At 46.7% G+C, this 21,268-nt stretch overlaps 1 protein-coding gene across 1 annotated transcript in view; it reads right to left on the reverse strand.

The window, feature by feature from the left end:
* Positions 1–223: 223 nt before the first annotated feature.
* The window catches only part of LOC144689615 (synaptojanin-2-like), a 283,459-nt gene continuing 262,414 nt past the window's right edge, over positions 224–21,268 (reverse strand). Inside the window, 2 exon segments of the mRNA XM_078556842.1 lie at positions 224–866; positions 868–1,167. Of these exon segments, the coding sequence (XP_078412968.1) occupies positions 552–866; positions 868–1,167 (615 nt within the window). The 3' untranslated portion in view covers positions 224–551.

A 21,268-nucleotide genomic window follows, 5' to 3' on the forward strand; every position in this document is an offset into this window, starting at 1 on the left:
GTGTATCATCCTATGATTCTAATCAGTCCTGACTTTCTCCCCACTATGCCAAGGTGTACCTGACCACTTACACATGTAGCAGATACTTGGCATTGGAAGAATGAGAGTAATTGAGCCTCTAATCATCCACTCTGTTGGGCTGTGCCGCTGCTTTCTACTTGGTCTAAACAAAATAATTGGTAATTTATATAAGTAATAATATAAAACACACAATCAATTTGGCTAATATTGAGTGATTATTTACTTCTTTCACTTGTGAAACTATTTGTGAAGAATTAAGATTTCTATGCAATATCAGTAGTAAACATCATTGGATTGTACATCATTTCTTGTTCAGAAACATCTACTAAACAAGGTGATAAGAAAAGATTATTCAAAAAATACAAAAATCCTTCAGTTCTCCATCGGTCAAACAGGGGAAGCATAGGCATCTGTTAACTTCACTGAATGGCCAATTTAAAGTATTGCGATGAACCTAGAGTCTGATTACTGCTCCTTGCAGTCATAGTTTGCTATAATCCTTTTGAATATTCATCATTCGAGGTCATGTATCAGCCTTTTTGAGATATTCCTTCATCTTTGAAACCAGTGGCATGCTCAAATGCTTTTGTTTCAGCATCATTTGTATCTTGTCTGAATTTGGGCAGTTTTATCTTAAAGTTGCTTTGATGTTTGGAAGGGTCAAAAAGATTAGAGGCATCCGCCATCCAATTACAGTATGATGTATTAGTTTCTTGAAGAGAGTTGCTGCTAAATGATGATTTAGTATTGCACAGTTTAAAGGGACGGTTATTGCCTTGCGTCTCACATGCAGGGGCAAGATTCTGTGTGGGATTACCGTGGAATGGTTTCACAACAGAACTGTAAGTCAATTTGAGAGTAAGGTGCTGTAGTTTTCTTCCGGCGGGGAGGTGCAATTGGAGCAGTAGCTGCATTTTCTGAGACTGGGTCTGGGTTATGACAAAGTTCATGTGACGTTTTGTTGCTGGCACACTGCTCCTCCGGTTCCAGAGTATACTTCAGCAGTGGCTGTGCGACTATCTGCTTCAATGTTTCAGTATTTTTTTTAGGAGTCACTAATGCTGTGGTGTCCAGTGGGCAAGAGCCTGGTGCAGCTGTTTTATATGACTTGTGTTCCTTTTTATTGCCAGCTTCTGTACTGAGGTACTGTTGAGGTAAGAACATGCTTGTTACAAATTGAGTACAAGTACATTACATTGATGAAAAATATAATTGGCCAAAGTATTACAATGGTCACATATTTTGTATTTTCCAGCTGAAACTCCAGGCTTCGATTACTACATGGCCTCATTAAAATCTGTGGCATTACTATGTGAAAATAGTACTTTAGTCCCAGTTTTAGTCTAGGTAGTTAAAAATGGTACAGCAATGTCATTAACAGTGGGATAATAACTCATTAATTCTATTTAGGTTAACAAGTCAGCTTTTGGTTACGCCTCTTTTACTTCTGATATTTTTTACATGGCTACCTCCTTTGGAGGTGGGGAGGTGGTGAGGAGGTAAACAGGTTCTTTTGGGATCCAGTTAGTTCCAATGTGATGTGATGTTAGAAACTCTGAACTAAATCAACCCTTTGTGATGGACTTGGTAAACCGACAACTAAACCACATAGGTTCAAAGTACACCAGCCTAACCCGCTAATGATTTCCAGAGTGCTAGACTGATAACTACATAATCATTGCTTCCCACATCACTTCAGATAACTTTCCAAGAAAGCAACCCAATTGATAAGGTGGTCCTAGCTGGACAAGCAGTGCAAAAATGACCATAGGACTTGCAGTGGGTCATTCAGCCCTCCAAGCATGTTCTGGCATTCAGTTGGATCATGGCTGATCTGCATCTCAACTCCACCTACCCATCTTTGCTCTGTAACCCTCAATATCCTTGCCTAACAAAAACATATCCATCTCAATTTTGACATTTTCAATTGATCAGAGCATCATGGGAGTGGCCCGAGGAGATTCAAACCGTGCAGCAGCGGAATTAGCATCACGGAGCCCCATGGGAGACGGCTGAGGGAATTTAAACAGAACACAGGTAGAATTGGCAGCGCACATCACTACAAACAGAGAGCATTTGAGGAAGTAAGGTGACAGTAAACAGAAAGGACAAGCTTGGTGAAAGTCCCAGAATAAAAGAATAAGTAGTTTAAGAAGTATTTAAAAATAATTGGATTATTTACATTTATATTAAATCACATTAAATCCATTTATTTATAGCTCAATAAATATGAATTAAATAATCAGTAAATAAATGGGTCTAAGGGGATAAAATAAGCTAAGGGATACTAGCGTTAAAGGAATCTGTAACTATATTAAATTAGAATCTGGCCTACATAAAGATTAAATATAATAAAAAAAGAGTTTAAGAGGTACTAAGATTAAACATATATATGATTATAGGTATAACAGAAGTAGAATCTAAATAGAATGGAGGAGAAGCTGAGTCCCCTTGCTTACAATTCCTGCACCACACGGAACACTTCAGGTGACCCTGGTGACCATGCATAGCAAATGCCTCAGGCTGCTCGTGCTCAGAGTTTCTGAACTTGTGGAGTGGCTGGAATCAAAGAAGGACATACAGGAAGCTGAAAGTTTCCTGGATCGTAGATTCCAGGACATAGTATTGCCACAGACACAGGGAGCTCTGGACTGTAAGTGGGTGGGCCATCCAGCAAAGAGGGATGCTTTGCAGGAATCATCTGGGAATGTTGTGCTCACTAATCAGCTTTCAGTGTAGAGTAATGACATCATGAAGGAATCCAGAACATGAGCATGTGGGACAACGGATGTGTGGAGGGGGCACAATCAAGTGTTGAAACAGAAAAAGGTTTATGACAAATGTAAGGTTCATAATACAGTAGAGAATCAAGCAGAATATAGAAAGTACAGAGGCGATTTAAGAAAGGAAATAAGATGACAAAGTGAGAGCACAGATATGAATTAGTGGTTAATAAAATAGAATGCAAAAGTCTTTTATAAACATAGTTTGAGGAAGGTGGTGGCGTAATGATAAGGTCACTGGACTAATGATCCAGAGGCCCAGGCTCCGGGGACATGGGTTCAAATCCTACTACAGCAGCTGGCGGAACTTGAATTCAATTAATAAATCTGGAATTAAAATGCTGGTTTTGGTAATAGTGATTATGAAACCATCATCGATTGTCGTAAACGCCTATCTGGTTCACTAATATCCTTTAGGGAAAGAAATATGCCGTCCTTACCTGGCCTGGCCAACACGTGAGTCCAGGCCCACAGTAATGTGGTTGCCTCTCTGAAATGGCCCAGCAAGCCACTCAGTTCTATCAAACTGTTAGGGTGGAGTCGTCTGGTCCCACTGATGCCGGCCAACATGGGTGGTGGTGGGGGCGAGGGTGGGGGGGCACAACACGGCAAGAAGTCCAAAAGTTGGTTTTAGGCCGTCATGAAACCAGTTTGCGATCATCCGCTCCACCTGTCAATGGTGGGCTGTGTTTCCTACCACCGAACATCGGGAACCTAATTTCAATACTTTGCCACCGCATTATAAAACCTGCTCGCCGAAATCATCCCCTCACGTCAAATTCATTGCCCATCTCGGCGTGGCTTCAGAACGGCATGCTTCATGACTGTCTTTAAAAGGCGTCTAAACTTTGAGGGGAACTTGGAGGTGAGTGCACACAAACGTGCGCAGCACTCGCAAGCATCGCCCTTACGGCAGCAAGAAGAGCTGTTCATTCTGGGGGGGTGCAGGCGAGGCACAGGCAAGTCGCTTTTTCCCAGCTGGCTTTCAGTGTGGTGCCAGGGCAAAACGGGGGTGGGGGAGACAAGGCAGCACAGACGAAAGGAAGTAAACAAGCACATGCCGGGGCTGGGATTGGGGTGAGGGAAGTAGTCACATACTTGGAAAAGCTTGTCAGAAGTGAGCATTCTTCCGCAGCTGAGACTGCTCAGTAGCAGTTCCATTGACACGCTTGGAGTCGAGCCTCTGGAGCTTTTCTGCCCACTCAAGCAACAAAAAAGCATGGAAGTGCCACCAAATGCTCCAGGGCTTTTCACCCTTCGGGCACAAACTGCAAACTAATATGCATTTTAGGGGGCAGCAGAACAATTCGACAACTGGCCAAGTTGTAGAATCCCCTTGTGAAAGGTGGCCATGGCACAGTCACTGGTGGAGGCGCTCACAGTCCCTTGCCATGTCTTTATTAAGGTTTGGGCCAGTATCCATCATGGTCTAAGCTACCAGTGCAGCCTTGCAGTGCGGGTTAGGAGAATGCCTGCGCCTGAGCTGAGAGCACAGTCATGTAGTCCAGTGGATGAAGCTGCCACCAATCGGTCAAGTGGAGTGGGGCAGAGTTGGGTGGGGTTTCAGACAGCCAATGAGCGCACGATATGCTGGCCATCAAATGCTGGCCGGCGTTCTCCTGCATGTGTGAAGAAACCTTCAGAATTAACCAAGAGAGGATCTTAGGATACCTATGCTAACCCACACGTCTCTCTCTTTGAACCTGCAGCAGGAGAACATCAGAATCATGGATAAAAGCAAAATACTGCGGATGCTGGAAATCTGAAACAAAAACGGAAAATACTGGAAAAACTCAGCAGATCTGGCAGCATCTGTGGAGAGAGGAACAGAGTTAACGTCGAGTCCGTATGACCCTTCTTCAGAGCTCTGAGGGGTCATACGGACATCTGAGTGACACGAACACTGCTCCTCAGAACAAGGAGCCATAGGCAAGGAGACATTCTTGGGAATTTATTTACAATAGTGAACATTATGTGCAAGTGATTAACACCCATGCCCAGGCTGTGCATCTACATCTTCTTAACCTTCCTAACCCTGCTGCTACGTCTTGGTGCTCCCCTGACATCCACAGCAGAGGCGGAGGCAGCCTGCTGACTGCTGTGATGATTTCAGCATGCGTCCTCCGGAGAGCTGAGTCCTGGAGGGCCCCAGCCTGCTTTGGGTGTCCTGCTGTGGGCCAACTGCACCCTCCTCGGCCTGTTGAGCTGGAGCGGTTGGAGTCAGAGGAAGAGGGGATTTGGATTGGCCGGACATTTCAGGAGTCACCTGGGTGGATGGTTGGCGAGCTGCTGGTCCTCCTCCCTATGGCCACCCGACGGCCCCTGGCTTCAGGGGCCTTCTTGAGGAGAAGGGGAAGATGGAGTGAGATCGAGTTGCCCCGCAATTCTCTCACATTGACACTTTTGGAGGCCAACTATGGCATCAGTGATGGAGTTCAGCCCACGCAACAGTGCAAGACTGATGTCGTGGACCATGTCAGCTGCCATCCTGCCCATTGTTGACCTCGGTGCATTGGCATGCCAGCACTATCACCTCAGACTGAAGGCGGATGGACTCCTCAATCGTGCCTTGCAATCTGAGGAGTGCAGCAGACATCCCTTCCTGATGTTCCTGAGTTTGCCTTTGCAGCTCCAGCAACTGAGGTATGACCGAGTCCAGAGGCTCGTCATCTGACTCGGATTCAGCAGGTTTATGGCCTCCCGCAGTCCTCCGAGTGCCGGAAAACTGGGAAGACCCTGCCGCCACCTGCTGTGGATTAGAAAGTGCGATGTGCTCACCAGATTGTGACCCCGAAGCTACCCTAGAACTAGGTCCCATCAAGGTGTGTGTCTCTGTGCTGCTGGAGGGTGTGGGTAAGCGCTGTGATGGGTCTTCAATGAGGGTGTCATCAGATTCTTCTTCCAAGGTGTCTTCAGGCCTTGAGTTGAGGACCTGAGCTGTGGACCCCCTCAGCTGCTTCCTGGATGTGCCTGCAAAAGCAGGGAGAGATAAATAGTGCATGTCAGGGTACTGCGGAACAGGGCACATCACTCACGGCAGGATTGTCCGATGGATGTTGCACTGCTGGATCCTCACATGGCTAAGCAGCAACCAACCTCACCATCAGCACAGGAAGGATCCAGATCGTCACCAGCCAGCTGGATGACTCTATTTTGGAAGTCTGTGAGGACCTCGATGTCAGGCATTCCTCCGCCAGTCTGCGATCTATTCCCTTAATTGTGTGCCAGCTTGTCCTGCATGAATAGAGATGGAGAGAGTTTAAGCAGAATGCCTACCAAGCCAGGAGAGAAGGGTGCTTGGCATATGTGGGTGGTGAGTGGTGTCACGGACAGGATGAGGACTCAGTCCTCAGGGCAGATGAAGGTGTGTATGAGAGAGTAAATGTTGATGTCCCTTGAGTGAGATCCCTCTGGATGTGTTGAGTTTGAGAGTGTGTGAGTTGAGAGTGATGAGAAGAGTGACTTACCCTGGCAGAATGGAGGAGATCATTCATCCTGTTGCGGCACTGGATGGCTGTCCTCTTCTGCAGGGTGTTGACGCTGACCAGTGCTGCCACTGCATCCCATGCTGCCTTGGTGACCTTGCTTGCTGGTCTTCTCCCAGAGCAGGGGTAGAGGGCTTCATGGCAGGCATTCTCTGCGTCCAGTAGGTGCCTGAGAGAAGCATCGCTAAATTTGGGGGCTGCACATTTCCTCCCTTTAGCAGCTTTAAGTCATTTAGAAACTGCTAGCTCTGCGCGGGTCGCCCTTTAAATATGGCGCCTAGATTATTGAAGGCCTGAGGCTTTGACGGGACGTCTACAGGCTCCCCTTTATCCACAGCACATTTTGCTCCTTCAAACAACTCTAATAAATTGGCTAAGCATGATATCCCTTTCACAAAACCATGCTGACTCTTTCCGATTACCTTGAGTTTTTCTAAGTGCCCAGCTATAACCTCCTTAATAATCGATTCTAACACCTTCCCCATGACAGACGTCAAGCTAACTGGCCTATATTTCCCTGTTTTCTGCCTCCCTCCCCTCTTGAATAGATGGGTTATATTTGCTACTTTCTAGTCTGATGGAACCTTTCCAGAAGGTAGCGAATTTTGAAAAAGTCCATTAGGACCCGGAGACTTGCCAGCCCATAGCTCCATCAGTTTGCTCAGTACCGCTTTCCTAGTGTTTGTAATTTCACCAAGTTCCCCTCTTTCTTCCACCTCCTGATTTACAGCTGTTACTGGAATGTTTTTTTATATCCTCTACAATAAATTCTACATGATTCATAAGTACTAGTTACTCACACCTTGTTAGGTCAGGCAGAACTGAGGGCCTTAGTGTTAGAAATTAAGAATTCAGAACTAGAGGTTTTAACTGGAAGGGTTTTATATCTTCCACCTCCATCATGTTGTGTGGCACTACCACCATGCTAAACGGGATTGATTTCAAAACAGATCTAAAATCTCAAAACTGGGCATCCATGAGGTGCTGTGGGCCATCAGCAGAGCAGAATTGTATACAACCACAATCTGTAACATCATGGCCCAGCATATTCCCCACTCTACCATTACTAGAGTGCAGGAGGGCATGCCAAGAGCACCACCAGGCATACTTAAAAATGAGGCGTCAACCTGGCGTCAAACTACAACACAGGACTACCTGCATGCCAAACAGTGGAAACAGCAAGTGATAGACAGAGTTAAGCAATCCCACAACCAACGGATCAGATCTAAACTCTGCAGTCCTGCCACATCCAGTCGTGAATGATGCTGCACAATTAAACAACTAATTGGAGGAGAGGGCTCCACAAATATCCCCATCCTCAATGATGGGAGGAGCCCGGCAAAGTGCAAAAGTCAAGGCTGAAACATCTGCAACCACCTCCAGCCAGAAGTGCCTAGTGGATGATCCATCTCAGCCTTCTCCAGAGGTCCCTAGCATCACAGATGCCAGTCTTCAGCCAATTCGATTCACTCCATGTGATATCAAGAAACAGATGAAGGCACAGCTTACTGCAAAGACTATTGGCCCTGACAACATTCTGGCAATAGTACTGAAGACTTATGCTCCAGAACTTGCCACACCCCTACCTAAGTTGTTTTAAAACAGCTACAACACTGGCATCTACCTGGCAATGTGGAAAATCGCCCAGGTATGTATGTACACAAAAAGCAGGACAAATCCAACCTGGCCAATTATCGTCCCATCAGTCTACTTTCGATTATCAGCAAAGTGATGGAAGTGTCATTGACAATGCTATCAAGCGGCACTTGCTAAGCAATAACCTGCTCACTGATGCTCAATTTGGGTTCCACCAGGGCCGCTCGGCTCCTGATTTCATTACAGCCTTGGTTCAGACATGGACAAAAGAGCTGAACTCAAGAGATGAGATGAGAGCGATTGCCCTTGACATCAAGGCAGCATTTGACCAAGTGTGGCATAAAGGAAACCTAGCAAAACTGGAGGCAATGGAAATCAAAGGCAAAACTCTCCGCTGGTTGGAGTCATACTGAACACAAAGGAGATGGTTATGGCTGTTAGAGGTTAATTATCTCAGTTCTAGGACATCACAGCAGGAGTTCCTCAGGGCAGTGTCCCAGGCCTAACCATTTTCAGTTGATTCATCAATGACCATCGTAAGGTCAGCAGTGAGGATGTTTGCTCATGAATGCACAATGTTCAGCACCAATCATGACTCCTCAGGTACTGAAGCAGTCCCTGTCCAAATGCAGCATGACCTGGACAATATCCAGGCTTGGGCTGTCAAGTGGCAAGTAACATTCATGCCAGGCAATGACCAGCTCCAACAAGAGAGAGTCAAACTATTGCCGCTTGACATTCAATGGCATTACCATTGCTGAATCCCACATGCTGGGGTTACCATTGACCAGAAACTGAACTGAACATATAAATACTGCGGCTACAAGAGCAGGTCAGAGGCTAGGAATCCGACGAATCCCCAACCCCTGTCCACCATCTACAAGACACAAGTTGGGAGTGTGATGGAATACTCCCCACTTGCCTCAATGACTGCTACTCCAACAACACTCAAGAAGCTCAACACCATCTAGGACAAAGCAGCCTACTTGATTCATCTACCACCTTAAACATTCAGTCCTTCCACCATCAATACACAGTGTGTACCATCTACAAGATGCACTACAGCAACTCACCAAGGCTCCTCTGACAGCACATTCCAAACCAGTGACCTCTCCCACCTTGAAGGACAAGGGCAGCAGATGCATGGGAATACCATCAAGTCACTCACCATCCTGACTTGAAACAATATCGATGTCCCTTCACTGTCACTGGATCAAAATCCTGGAACTCCTTTTCTAACAGCACATGGGTTACAGTGATTCAAGAAGGCGGCTCACCACCACCTTCTCAAGGGCAGTCAGGAATGGTCAATAAATGTTGGCCTTGTTAGTGATGCCCACATACCATGTACGAATGAAATATAGCAAAAGGATAGTCAAAGGAAGGATGCGGCCAATTAGGGACCAAAAGGGAGATATTTTTGCAGAGGCAGTTGTAATAAATGAGAAGTTTGAATTTGTCTCCACTAGAGCACTAAATACTGGCAATATTGAATAGGATCAAAATAGAGAGTGTGGGTCTTTAAAAGGTTGGCATTTCTCAAAGTAGATAAATCACCCAGATCCAGTCTGAATGAAATATATCCTATACTATTGAAGGAAATAGGGATGGATATTGAGGTGGCTCTGGTCAAAATCTTCCAATTCTCTTTGGTTTATGGATGATCCCCAAGGGTTGGAGGATTGAAAATACTAAAAAAGCAATAGTTTGTTCTGATGATGCCACCTTACATATGAGTACTTTTGATATGGCTTCATTCTTCCTCAACCGAGGAATCTCCTAGTTAACAGGTTATTGTGGTTAATAAGGCCCTCGACCATGTCCATTTCTCTTATTTCTGTTCTCACCTCTTCCCCTCCCTCCTCAAACCACAAGGAGGTGCCCCTGGTCCTCACCTACCATCTCACCAGCCTCTATATTCAGTGGATCATCGTCCACCATTTCCATCGCCTCTGGCAAGATTCAACCACCAAACACATCTCCTTTACCCTTTCAGCTTTCTGAAGGGACTATTCCCTCCATGACACTCTGGTCCATGCCCCATTCACCCCCCAACAGCCCTTCCCTGTCCATGGACCCTTCTATCCAAGTGAAAGTTCAGGGAGATTTGAGAGAGGTGTTCAAAACCAAGAAGGGTTTTGCCTGCAGAAGGATCAGTAACGAGAATAGACAGATTTAAGGTGATTGGCAGAAGAAACAAAGCTGACATGAGGTAACCTGCTGACAAGGGTGGCTCTGTTGTCGTACGGTGCAATAGAACATGCCTGAGGATTTGGAGCATTTTAGAACCCAGCAAAGAGCCACAAAAAAGTTGATAAAAAGGGAAAAACAGAACATGAGAGTAAACTAGCCAGAAATATAAAAACAGATTGTAAGAACTTTTATAAGTACGTACAAGAGAGTAGCTGAAAGTAAACATTGGTCCCTCATAAGCAGAGACAGGACAAATCATCATGGGGAATGAGGAAGTGGCAGGGGCAGTGACATTTTGTGTCCGTCTTCACAGTAGAAAACACAAATTGCATAGCAGAAATAGGAGTAGCCAAGGAGCTAAAAAGGGTGCAGAATTTAAGGTAATTAATATAAGTGGAGAAAAAGTATTGGAGAAACTTAAGGGACTAAAATCCAACAAATTCTTGGGAATTGATGGTCTACACCCTAGAGTTCTAATAGAGATAGCTGCAGAAATAGTGGATACACTAACTATGATTTTTCCAAAATTCGGGAACGGTCCCATCAGATTGCAAGTTGGCAAATCTAATGCCGCTTTTCAAGAAAGGAGAAAGAGAGAAAACAGGAAACTACAGGCCAGTTTGCCCAACATCAGCTGGAGCCTATTATTAAGGAAATCTTAACAATGCACTGAGAAAAGCATAGTATGGTGAGAATAAGTCAACATGCTTTTACAAAAGGGAAAGCCTGTTTGACATATATGAGGGACTAAGACCTCACAGTGTCTATTTTTATAAAATATATAGATATGTGCATTGTTATTTCTAAAATTTTAAAACCGAACAAAGACCTTTAAAATTGCTGAACCTATGTCTGTCTGTGACCCCTGAACAAAAGAAGCTACTTGGCAGTTTTGGGAAAACTCGCAACTCGTTATTTCTGAGGAGCTGCTAACGATCCCCTGTGGACTGTACAGCCCAACTTCAAAGGGAGCTATACAAAAGCCACCTGCATTTAATAATGACAGGCTGGCCAGAAGGAGATGGATCATCTGCTAAGACAAAGACCCTGCAACCTTCCTTTCAATTTCTAATGACAGAGACATTTAACAGTCTTTGGAGTTCAGGCGATAGATACACATCCTTTGTCAAAGATGGAGGAGAGGTGGGAGTCATGTGACCTGGGTCTCTGGTTTGTGGAACAAGTAATATTGCCTTGCTGGGCTGAAAAGCTCAGTCTGCTGTTTACCATCAAACCAGCAGCCTCAAAGACAAGGAGCTCTGCCCAGGTAGAATACCTGGCCCCCATCTACACTGCTTTGCTGGAAATTCTATACCATTACCTACAGGACTGATTCATCTCTGCATGTCTATCTCATCATGTGAAGTCAGCACCTCCAGAAAATTGAATTATCCAGCATTGGGTTTTCAACACACCAACCTCTGTGAAGGAATACCTCATTGAACTTTGATTCTGGACTCTAGAACCCACGTGAAACAACATTTATTTTCTTTGTGCTCTCTGCACTGTAAAACCTTCTTTTCTCTATTGTCTCTTTGCTGTCTGAATGTGAAGGCGGTGTTGCGACCCTCCTTGCACGTTTTGGGTGTGTGCAAATAAACTAACCCTTTGAGTTCATCCTATCTCAAGTTTGCTGTGGGGCTATTAAAAGAAAATGGAACACACAAAAACCATGGGGTCGGGAAATATGCCATCGCTTATAAAGAGGGAAACAAATTAAAACCCCTTTCTGTTTACAGACGGGTAGTGAGAGGAGAAATTAGTGCTGTTTAAGTTAACCCCCCTCCTGTCCATAGCACATTTATTAGAGAGTTTGAGAATGTAACTAGTAGAGTAGATAAAGGAGAACCAGTAGATGTAGTATACCTGGATTTCCAAAAGGTATTCAACAAAGTGCCGCACAAAGGGTTAATAGGCAAAATAAGGGTTCATAGAGTTGTGAGTAATATATTAGCATGGATAGAGGATTGATTAATGGATAGGAAGCAGAGAGTGGACATAAATGAGCCATTTTCAAGTTGGCAGGCTGTGATTAGTGGAGTGCCACTAGGATCAGTGCTGGGGGTCTCAGCTACTTACAATCTATATTAATGACTTAGATGAAGCGATGAAGAGATGGAGATAATGTATTTAATTTTGTTCATGATACTCTTCTGATGTCCTCTGTCACTCCCAGCTTCCTGGCCCTAACTGTCTCCTTTTTGTCTCAGACGCCCAATCTTTCTACACTTCAATCCCCCACCAGGACAGTCTGAGAGTTCTCCGCTTCTTCCTTAACGGAGGTCCAACCAGTCCCCATCCACCACCACTGCCCTCCACCCCCAGACTGAACTTGTTCTCACATTGAACAACTTCTCCTTTAACTCCACCCACTTCCTCCAAATAAAAGGCATTGGGCAGAATCTTGCCCTTGGATGGCGGGCGGGCCCCACCGGCTTGGCGGCGGGCGGGCAGCTGACCTCCGCCACTGAAACGGGGCCTGCCGCCATTTTACGGGGGCGGGCCAATTAAGGCCCGCCCAGCTGCATCCTCGACGGGAAGCACTATGTGCTTCCTGTGCGCGGGGAGGAGGGAATCCCCAGCTGTCAAAGTGCGCTCTTTCGCGCGCTCCCTGAGGCAAAGTCCTGTTTCAGGGAGAATACTGATAGTGTCAAAAACATTAAAAATAGAAACATTAAAAAATTATTAACATGACCCCCTCATGTGATAATGTCACACGAGATGGGACATGTTAATAAAGAACACATACACTTTATTAATTTTTTAACAATACAGACATGAAACTTCATCCCGCCAGTGGATGAAGTTTCATCAATAATCTGGAGCCCACTGAGGCTCCTGGCCTGCCCGCCAGCCTTAAGGTTGGACGGGCAGGTCTTTAATTACTTTAATTAGCCTGTCAATGGCCTCAATTGGCCATTGACAGGTCGGCGGGCGGACAGCTGATTTCGCTGTCCAGCCGCCATCCTAAAAATTTAAATGGACCGGGATGACGTCGGAGATTCCTCCTAACATCATCCCACGTCATTTTCCCCTCGGTGACCAGGCCCCGCCCCCAAATCGCCGAGGGGAAAATCCTGGCCATTGCTACGGGTACCTGCTAGGTTGTAGCTCTGTCTGCCTTTTTGTGGGGTATATGAAGCTTTCCTTGTTCCAGTCCTACTCAGGCCCCCACCCTCACACCTTCTTCTGGTATATCGATGATTGTATTAGTGCTGTTTCCTGCTTCGCCCTGAACTGGAAAATTTCATTGACTTTGCTTCCAATTTCCACCCTGCTCTCACCTTCACTTGGTCCATCTCCAACTCTTCCCTTTCCTTCCTTGACTTCTCTGGCTCCATTTGTGGGGATAGGCTGTCAACCAATATACACTGTATGTCTACTGACTCCCACAGTTACCTCGAATACACTTGTTCACACCTTGCTTCCTGTAAGAGCTATATTCTATTTTCCCATTCTATTTCTCTGCCTTTGTCCCATCTGTTCTGACAATGCAACTTTCCATACTAATATTTTCATTATGTTTTCCTTTTTCCTCAACCAAGGATTTCACCTCCAGCATGGTTGACAGGGCTCTCTGTCATGTCTGCTCCATTTCCTGCAATGTTGCTCTCACCCCTTCCCCTCCCTCCCAGAATCATGATAGGTATGGACGACGGTTTGCCTGCACCTTCCAGCCTCCATATTCAATATATCATCCCCTGCCATTTCCACCACCTCCAGCATAATGCAGTCACCAAACACATCTTCCCCACCCCGCTCCTTACAGCATTCTGAAGTGGCTGTTTCCTCCATGACACCCTGATTGACTCCTCAGTCACCCCCAACATCCCTTCCCTTTCCTATGGCACCTTTTCATGCAAGCACAGGAGATGCAACACCTGACCTTTTACCTCCTCCCTTCTCACCATCTGTGGCCCAAAATACTCCTACCAAGTGAAACAGCAATTTACTAGTACTTTTTTCAATTTAGTACTATTTTCACTACTCACTTTGTGGTCTCCGCTACATTGGAAAGACCAGATGCAAACTGGGCAACCACTTTGCAGAACACCTCCATTCAGTCTGCAAGCATGACCCAGAGTTTCCAGTCACCGATCATTTAATTCTCCACTTTGTTCCCACTCTGACCTTTCTGTCCTCAGCCTGCTACAGTGTCTCAATGAAGCTCAACATAAGCATGAGGAACAGTGCCTCATCTTTCAACTCGGCACTTTATAGCCTTCTGGACTCAACATTGAGTTCAGCAATTTTAGGTCATAACCTCTGCCCTCATTATGTTTTTCTGCCTTCACTCGTTCATGTTTTTCCTCTTGTGTCTCTCTTATTTCCCTTACACTGTGTTCAGAAGGTAGCTATCCTGCCATTCATACCTCCTCTAGACAAATATTTTATTTCTTTACTTGGCCCATTACCACTTCCTTTAGCTTTTCACCATGAAGCTTTTTGTCATTTTATCTCTCCTGCCTTCGACTCTATTAAAGACCTTCCCTTTTGTTCTTCTTCCCACCCTCATCCTTTCACTTGCTCAAAACCTACTACATTTCTAACCTTTCCCGGCTGTGATGAAAGGTCACAAGCTTGAAGTATTAACTCTGTTTCTCTCTCCATAGATGCTATCAGACCTGTTAAGTATTTCCAGCATTTTCTGTTTTTATTTGTACCATGAGGTAACAGCTTCTTGCTCATATGGAGTGCACTGCCTTAAATGATGGTGGAAGTAGATTCACGATGACTTTCAAAAACTAACTGGATGAAAACTTGAAGGGAAAAATTTGCAGACTGTTGGGAAAAATCAGGGTGCGAGACTAATTGTATAGCTCTAGCAAAGAGTCAGCAAAGCTACATTGGACTGAATCGTCTCGGTCTGTACTATATCATTCAATGATTCTAACTACTCTTTTGGGAGATGTAGGGGAAAGAGTTCAGAATATCACTATTTTTTGTATGAAAACACGCTTCTTGGCATCACCACTGAATGGCCTAGTTCTAATTTTCAGGTAACGCCCCCTTGTCCTGCACACACTCACCAGAAGAAATAGTTTCTCGCCATTTACCCTATCAAATCCTTTGATCACCTTTAACACTTCAAATCAGGTCATCCCTTAATCTTCAATACTCAGGAGAATACATGCCGAGTCAATGCATCTTTTTCACATAATTTAACCCTTCAGCTCTAGCATCAGTTTGGTGAATCTGCAAGCCCACCCCATCCAAGGCCAATATATTTCTTAAGTTGTGGTGCCCTAAACGGAATGCAGTACTCTAACTGGGACTTAACCACAGCTTTATGCAACTATAGTACAATTTCCACCCCTTTGCATCCCAGTCCTCTTGAAAGAGAGGCCAACATTCCATTAGCCTTTTAATTTTTTTTGTACTTGACCACTGGTTTTAACGATTTCTGAACTTGGACCCCTAAATCTCACTGTGATCTACAGTCCTTCGTTTCTTGCCATTTAGAACTTATTCTGATATATCTTTCTCCAGTCCTCCCCTATCTGCCAGTTTTGATGGCTCAATCTATTAATGCCTCTTTGTTACTTTCTACACCAATCTACATTATTTACTGTGCCACCTAACAGTGCCATCAGCAAACTGTGCTCGGTACTCAACTGGTAAGGTTTGTACCTTTAGCTAATTAAACTACAGCAATACTTCTGCACATGTTATGGAGTACCTAAGCCCATACTTTGGTAGTTGGAAATTAAGCTCTCGATATATGGGTGAGTGGGATGTGACCGAGGGAGAGAAATGAAAAACATCACTGGTGAATGTAGATTTCCAGGCAACTTCATTTAGAGACTGTGAATTGCAGTGATGGGTTTCCTAGCATCAAGCGCCTAACTGACGCAGAAAGTTATATTCTCTTTCATAGGAGTTATGGAACGTTTAATAAGGATGCAACTATTAACACAAAAAATGCTTGGTTATCATGTTTATAACACATTTATGTCAAGTGGCACTCTGACAGTGGTGTAAAAAGCAGCGCAAGCCGAGACCCAGTGTGGAAAGTGGTCAGGGCCGAGACCCAGTGTGGAAAGTGGAGAGAACGGAGACCCAGTGTGGAAAGTGGAGAGAGCGGAGACCCAGTGTGGAAAGTGGAGAGAGCGGAGACCCAGTGTGGAAAGTGGAGAGAGCGGAGACCCAGTGTGGAAAGTGGAGAGAGCGGAGACCCAGTGTGGAAAGTGGTCAGAGCGGAGACCCAGTGTAGAAAGTGGAGAGAGCGGAGACCCAGTGTGGAAAGTGGAGAGAGCGGAGACCCAGTGTGGAAAGTGGAGAGAACGGAGACCCAGTGTGGAAAGTGGAGGAAGCGGAGACCCAGTGTGGAAAGTGGTCAGAGCGGAGACCCAGTGTGGAAAGTGGAGAGAGCGGAGACCCAGTGTGGAAAGTGGAGAGAGCGGAGACCCAGTGTGGAAAGTGGTCAGAGCGGAGACCCAGTGTAGAAAGTGGAGAGAGCGGAGACCCAGTGTAGAAAGTGGAGAGAGCGGAGACCCAGTGTGGAAAGTGGAGAGAGCGGAGACCCAGTGTGGAAAGTGGAGAGAGCGGAGACCCAGTGTGGAAAGTGGTCAGAGCGGAGACCCAGTGTAGAAAGTGGAGAGAGCGGAGACCCAGTGTGGAAAGTGGAGAGAGCGGAGACCCAGTGTGGAAAGTGGAGAGAGCGGAGACCCAGTGTGGAAAGTGGTCAGAGCGGAGACCCAGTGTAGAAAGTGGAGAGAGCGGAGACCCAGTGTAGAAAGTGGAGAGAGCGGAGACCCAGTGTGGAAAGTGGTCAGAGCGGAGACCCAGTGTGGAAAGTGGAGAGAGCGGAGACCCAGTGTGGAAAGTGGAGAGAGCGGAGACCCAGTGTGGAAAGTGGAGAGAGCGGAGACCCAGTGTGGAAAGTGGAGAGAGCGGAGACCCAGTGTGGAAAGTGGAGAGAGCGGAGACCCAGTGTGGAAAGTGGTCAGAGCGGAGACCCAGTGTGGAAAGTGGAGAGAGCGGAGACCCAGTGTGGAAAGTGGAGAGAGCGGAGACCCAGTGTGGAAAGTGGAGAGAGTGGAGACCCAGTGTGGAAAGTGGAGAGAGCGGAGACCCAGTGTGGAAAGTGGTCAGAGCGGAGACCCAGTGTGGAAAGTGGAGAGAGCGGAGACCCAGTGTGGAAAGTGGAGAGAGCGGAGACCCAGTGTAGAAAGTGGAGAGAGCGGAGACCCAGTGTGGAAAGTGGAGAGAGCGGAGACCCAGTGTGGAAAGTGCCTCAGGGGCACCGGTGGGGGGGGGTTAAGTGATGCCTAGCCCCGGAGGCGACTTCTGAGGAGGGGTTAGGGGTGTCTGGGGGCAGGTGCTGGCCAGCCTCAGAGGCAACCGTTGTCGGTGGGTGGGGGTGGGGCGGGGGTTGGTCAAGTACTGCCCTGGCGCTGCATCCAACGCAGTGTCAAACAAGGTGGGGGACAGGGTAAGAGAGGGGAGTGGCCATGCATTAGGGACGTCTGTATAAACTGACCATCCTTCTGCAACTGAGACAGATCAGGCGCAGCCACAGTGATATGATTGGGATCAGGCTCCTAGCCTGCCCGCCCATGCAAGCAACACAGTACTAACAAAGGGCCACCAAGCGCTCCATACATTACCCCCACCACCCCAACCCGCGGCACAGACTTCGAGTCCGCCACCACTTTATTGGACTGCACATGTCGTACAATATTCTCGCCAACGTTGGCCATGTAGCAGTCACTGCTGGAGGCGCTCAGAGCCGCTTGCAATCTCAGCATCCCGATTTGGACCAGTGTTCCCCCATGTCGCAGGCTGACAGGGCAGCCATGCAGCGCACTCATCTCTGGCCATCCAAGGGGTGACCAGCACTCTCCAGGAAGCATTAAGGGGCAGTCACACAGGGCCAGGAAAGGTGCTAAGTACAGCCATGATAACCATGTCTCTCTGTCTTTCATGCTGCAGGAGGACCATGTCAGGATCATGGATCCTGGTGACCTAGCTGTATGCCTGATGGCCTACAGAGACCATAGAAGACTGAGGAGAGAGCGACTGAGGCTCCTGGCTGTGCAAAGGCAGAAGCAGCAACCTCATGAAGAAGGGGCAGCAGGGGCTCCCACACACGCTGCCCAGGAGTGACAGTGAGTCATGGCTGGTTGGCACCTGGCAACACCCAGGGTCTATAGGCGTCACCTGTCATTTCTGCAGATGACTGAGAACCAGTGTCACCGATAACTGCACATGTCTAGGGACCTGGTGGCTCACATCTGCCATTTACTGCAGGACTTGGCACCAAGGGGATATGGAGGGCATCCACTGCCAGTGGCTGTGAAAGTGACTGCTGCATCAATTTCTAGGTCAGTGGCGCCTTCCAGGGCTCCACAGGTGTCCTCTGTGGGATTTCACAAACTGCTACCCACAAATGCATCCATGAGGTCAAGGATGCCATCTTTTCCGGGCACAGCGCTTTGCTGGCAGTTGTCTCTTAAAAGATGGCGGCCGGCGTGATGCAACAGTGGGGTGATGGCGGGCGGGCAAACGAGAGCCCACCTGCCATGGAAGCAGCGTATTTCGTGGGAGTCAATAAATAATGAGGCCGGCTTGGGACGATAGAGTGTGAAAACCCGCCATTTTCGTCGGCGGGTAGGACTCCATTTTACCTGGTCGGTACCGCACTTTGTGCAATTCTGGGAAAATCCGGCCCATGCGTAGAAAGCGGTCAGAACTGAGACCCAGTGTGGAAAGTGGTGAGATCCGAGATGCAGTGTGGAAAGTGATGAGAGTGGTGACCCAGGGACAAATTTCCGCAGCCTGGTTTGGGCCAAAACAGGCTGGCGGGCGGGAGGAGAGCAGGTCTCTAAACTTGTCCGCTCTCCCAAATAGGCCAATTAAAATAGTTAATGGTTTGGATTTTCCTAGGAGTGGCTGACGTCCAGCGGCTGTCTCCTCAGACCAGCTGAAGGTTGTCAAAGAGGTGAGTTATGAAGACCAGAAAAGTTCCAAAAGGAAAGTGACATGCTTATCAAAGTTAAAAAGGCTTACCTCTTTGAAGTTAAAGTTGCAGCAGCCCATGACAGGTTAGGGGAGAAGTCAGCATTGAAAGCTTTTCCAGTTCAGGGTGTCGTCACCCTCTTGGCACCGCATGGGCATCGGAGCAGTGGGCAAGACTGTTTGGACTCCACTTGAGCAGCAGGAAGGCTGCAGCTGGAAATGGGTGTTTTCACCCTCAAAAACCAAGGCCTTTGGAGATGAGGAGCAGCAGCTTGCACAGGAAGGGCAGAGTGCCAGGCATCAGGAGATCAGAGGAGAGGGACGAAGGACACAAAGGAAGAGGAGACACGATCCTCAGCATAAGATCTACAGGCAGAGGCGAAGCTATGTGGACATGACTGAGAACAGTGCTAAAGGAGACTGCACCTCTCTAGGCAGGTAGTCACAGACAACTGAGCCCTCATTAGTGCAGACTTTGAGGCATCTCACAGTCAGCTGCATACCAGTGCATCACCAAGGTAACAGGTGCCGTCTTCATCGAGGTTGGACAACACATCAGATTCACAACTGATGGGGCATTGCAGACTCAGAGAGCATTGAGTCTGGTGCACTGACCAGTCGGGCAGTGCACTGAAATACCTTCCTGCAAGAATCATTGTGGTGACCTGCTGTGCTCTCCATTACATGGCCATCCTGAAAAGTGTGCACCTTGAAGACAGTAAGACCCTGGAAGGTTTCAGCTCATCAAATGAGTAGTAGGAAGTAAGAGGTGCCCCTACTGCATGATGAGGTGCTGTCCTCCTGCCACCCTCAGAGAAGAGGATCTCCCCCCTCTCCCTCATGGTTGTCAGTCCTCCAGCTGCTCAGGGACATCTCGCTTCTCTCTGGTACAGTGGTAGACTTTGGCACAAGCTCTCTCCCTTAGGACTACCAGCAGCCTCAGTGATGGCTGCTTGAGTATCTAAATGAGTTCCCCACTCCATCTAACCCACCTCCATTCCTTTATTGGACAGGAAACCCATCTCTATGTCAATTAAAAATCGCCCTCAAAAATCTGAATTTCAGTCAGTTTTCCACTGGAGGTGGGTTTCTGACACAGGAATGAACCTAGCTCCGGGTTCCTGCCTCTGTGGCAAAAATCCAGTACCTAATGTAGGAAATGGTGGGAGCAGAGAGTTAATGTAAAAAGCAGTGCATGGGAGCAGAGGGCTAGGTTTGGATTTCCGTGGGGTTGGGAAAACTCCTCAAACCTTTAGGATATTGCAGGCAATACCCAGATGTGGATGTGGAAGTCTCAGCCCCATTTCCGACAGATCCAATTTTTGCAGATAGGGGAAAGGGGGACGGCCGTGATTCACACAGGCAGGAAGCTAAACTCAGCAAGGCCATTTGAACTCAGTGCTGAATTCAAACAGACCCCATTTTGGATGGTCCAAGGGCCTTAACCTGCAGTGTGGGAGTCACAAACTGACGGAGTAGACATCAACACATTTTTAAGGGCTGATAAAGTCTGTATAACTGTCATGATCTGGAGTTTTTTTTAAAAGCCTTGCTCTTTAAACTTTCAAATAAAAGCTGCAGCTGTCAGTGAGAGTTAAAAAAAACCCTCTGCTGGACTGCTTTGATAGCAAATGTGGGTTAGAGAAAAAAGGTAGCGTTTTGTTGTGCAGTTTCAATAGAACTCTTTGTTGACAATTCCCCATTGGCAATTATTATTCCATTATGAATGCTTGGCTGAGTTTAAAAAGCTACAATTATCTCAACAGGGGGTACCGAGTTCACAGTTTGATTGACAGCTTAAGGAGGTTATTAAAGGATTAGCTATCATTGATGTGGCTACTGAATAGAAATTTGTTTTTTTATAAAAGATTATCCACTTGAGGAGATTTAAAAGTTTTGAATGAATTTTATGAATGGGAGTTTTCTTCACTATTAAGTGTGTCAGGGTGAGAGCTGTATTGGATTGTTAGAAGTTTATTTTTTTATCATTTACACATGACTTGTGAAGTTTGCACATAGTGGATACCGGGTGAGGGCTGCCATCATGGCATGGAGGGTATGAGGGGGCCATGGTGTGGGGAGATGCGTGGAGGACATGAGTTGGCATGAAGCATATCAGGAGCCATGGGGTGGGGGCATGAGTTGGTATTGAATTGGCATGGCGGGTAAGAAGGGTGACGGCTAGAGGGCCTAAACAAATCTAAAACAACTGTAACAAAGTCCTGGAGA

This window comes from Cetorhinus maximus, chromosome 14, assembly GCF_964194155.1.
Source record: "Cetorhinus maximus chromosome 14, sCetMax3.hap1.1, whole genome shotgun sequence".
Lineage (NCBI taxonomy): Eukaryota > Metazoa > Chordata > Chondrichthyes > Lamniformes > Cetorhinidae > Cetorhinus > Cetorhinus maximus.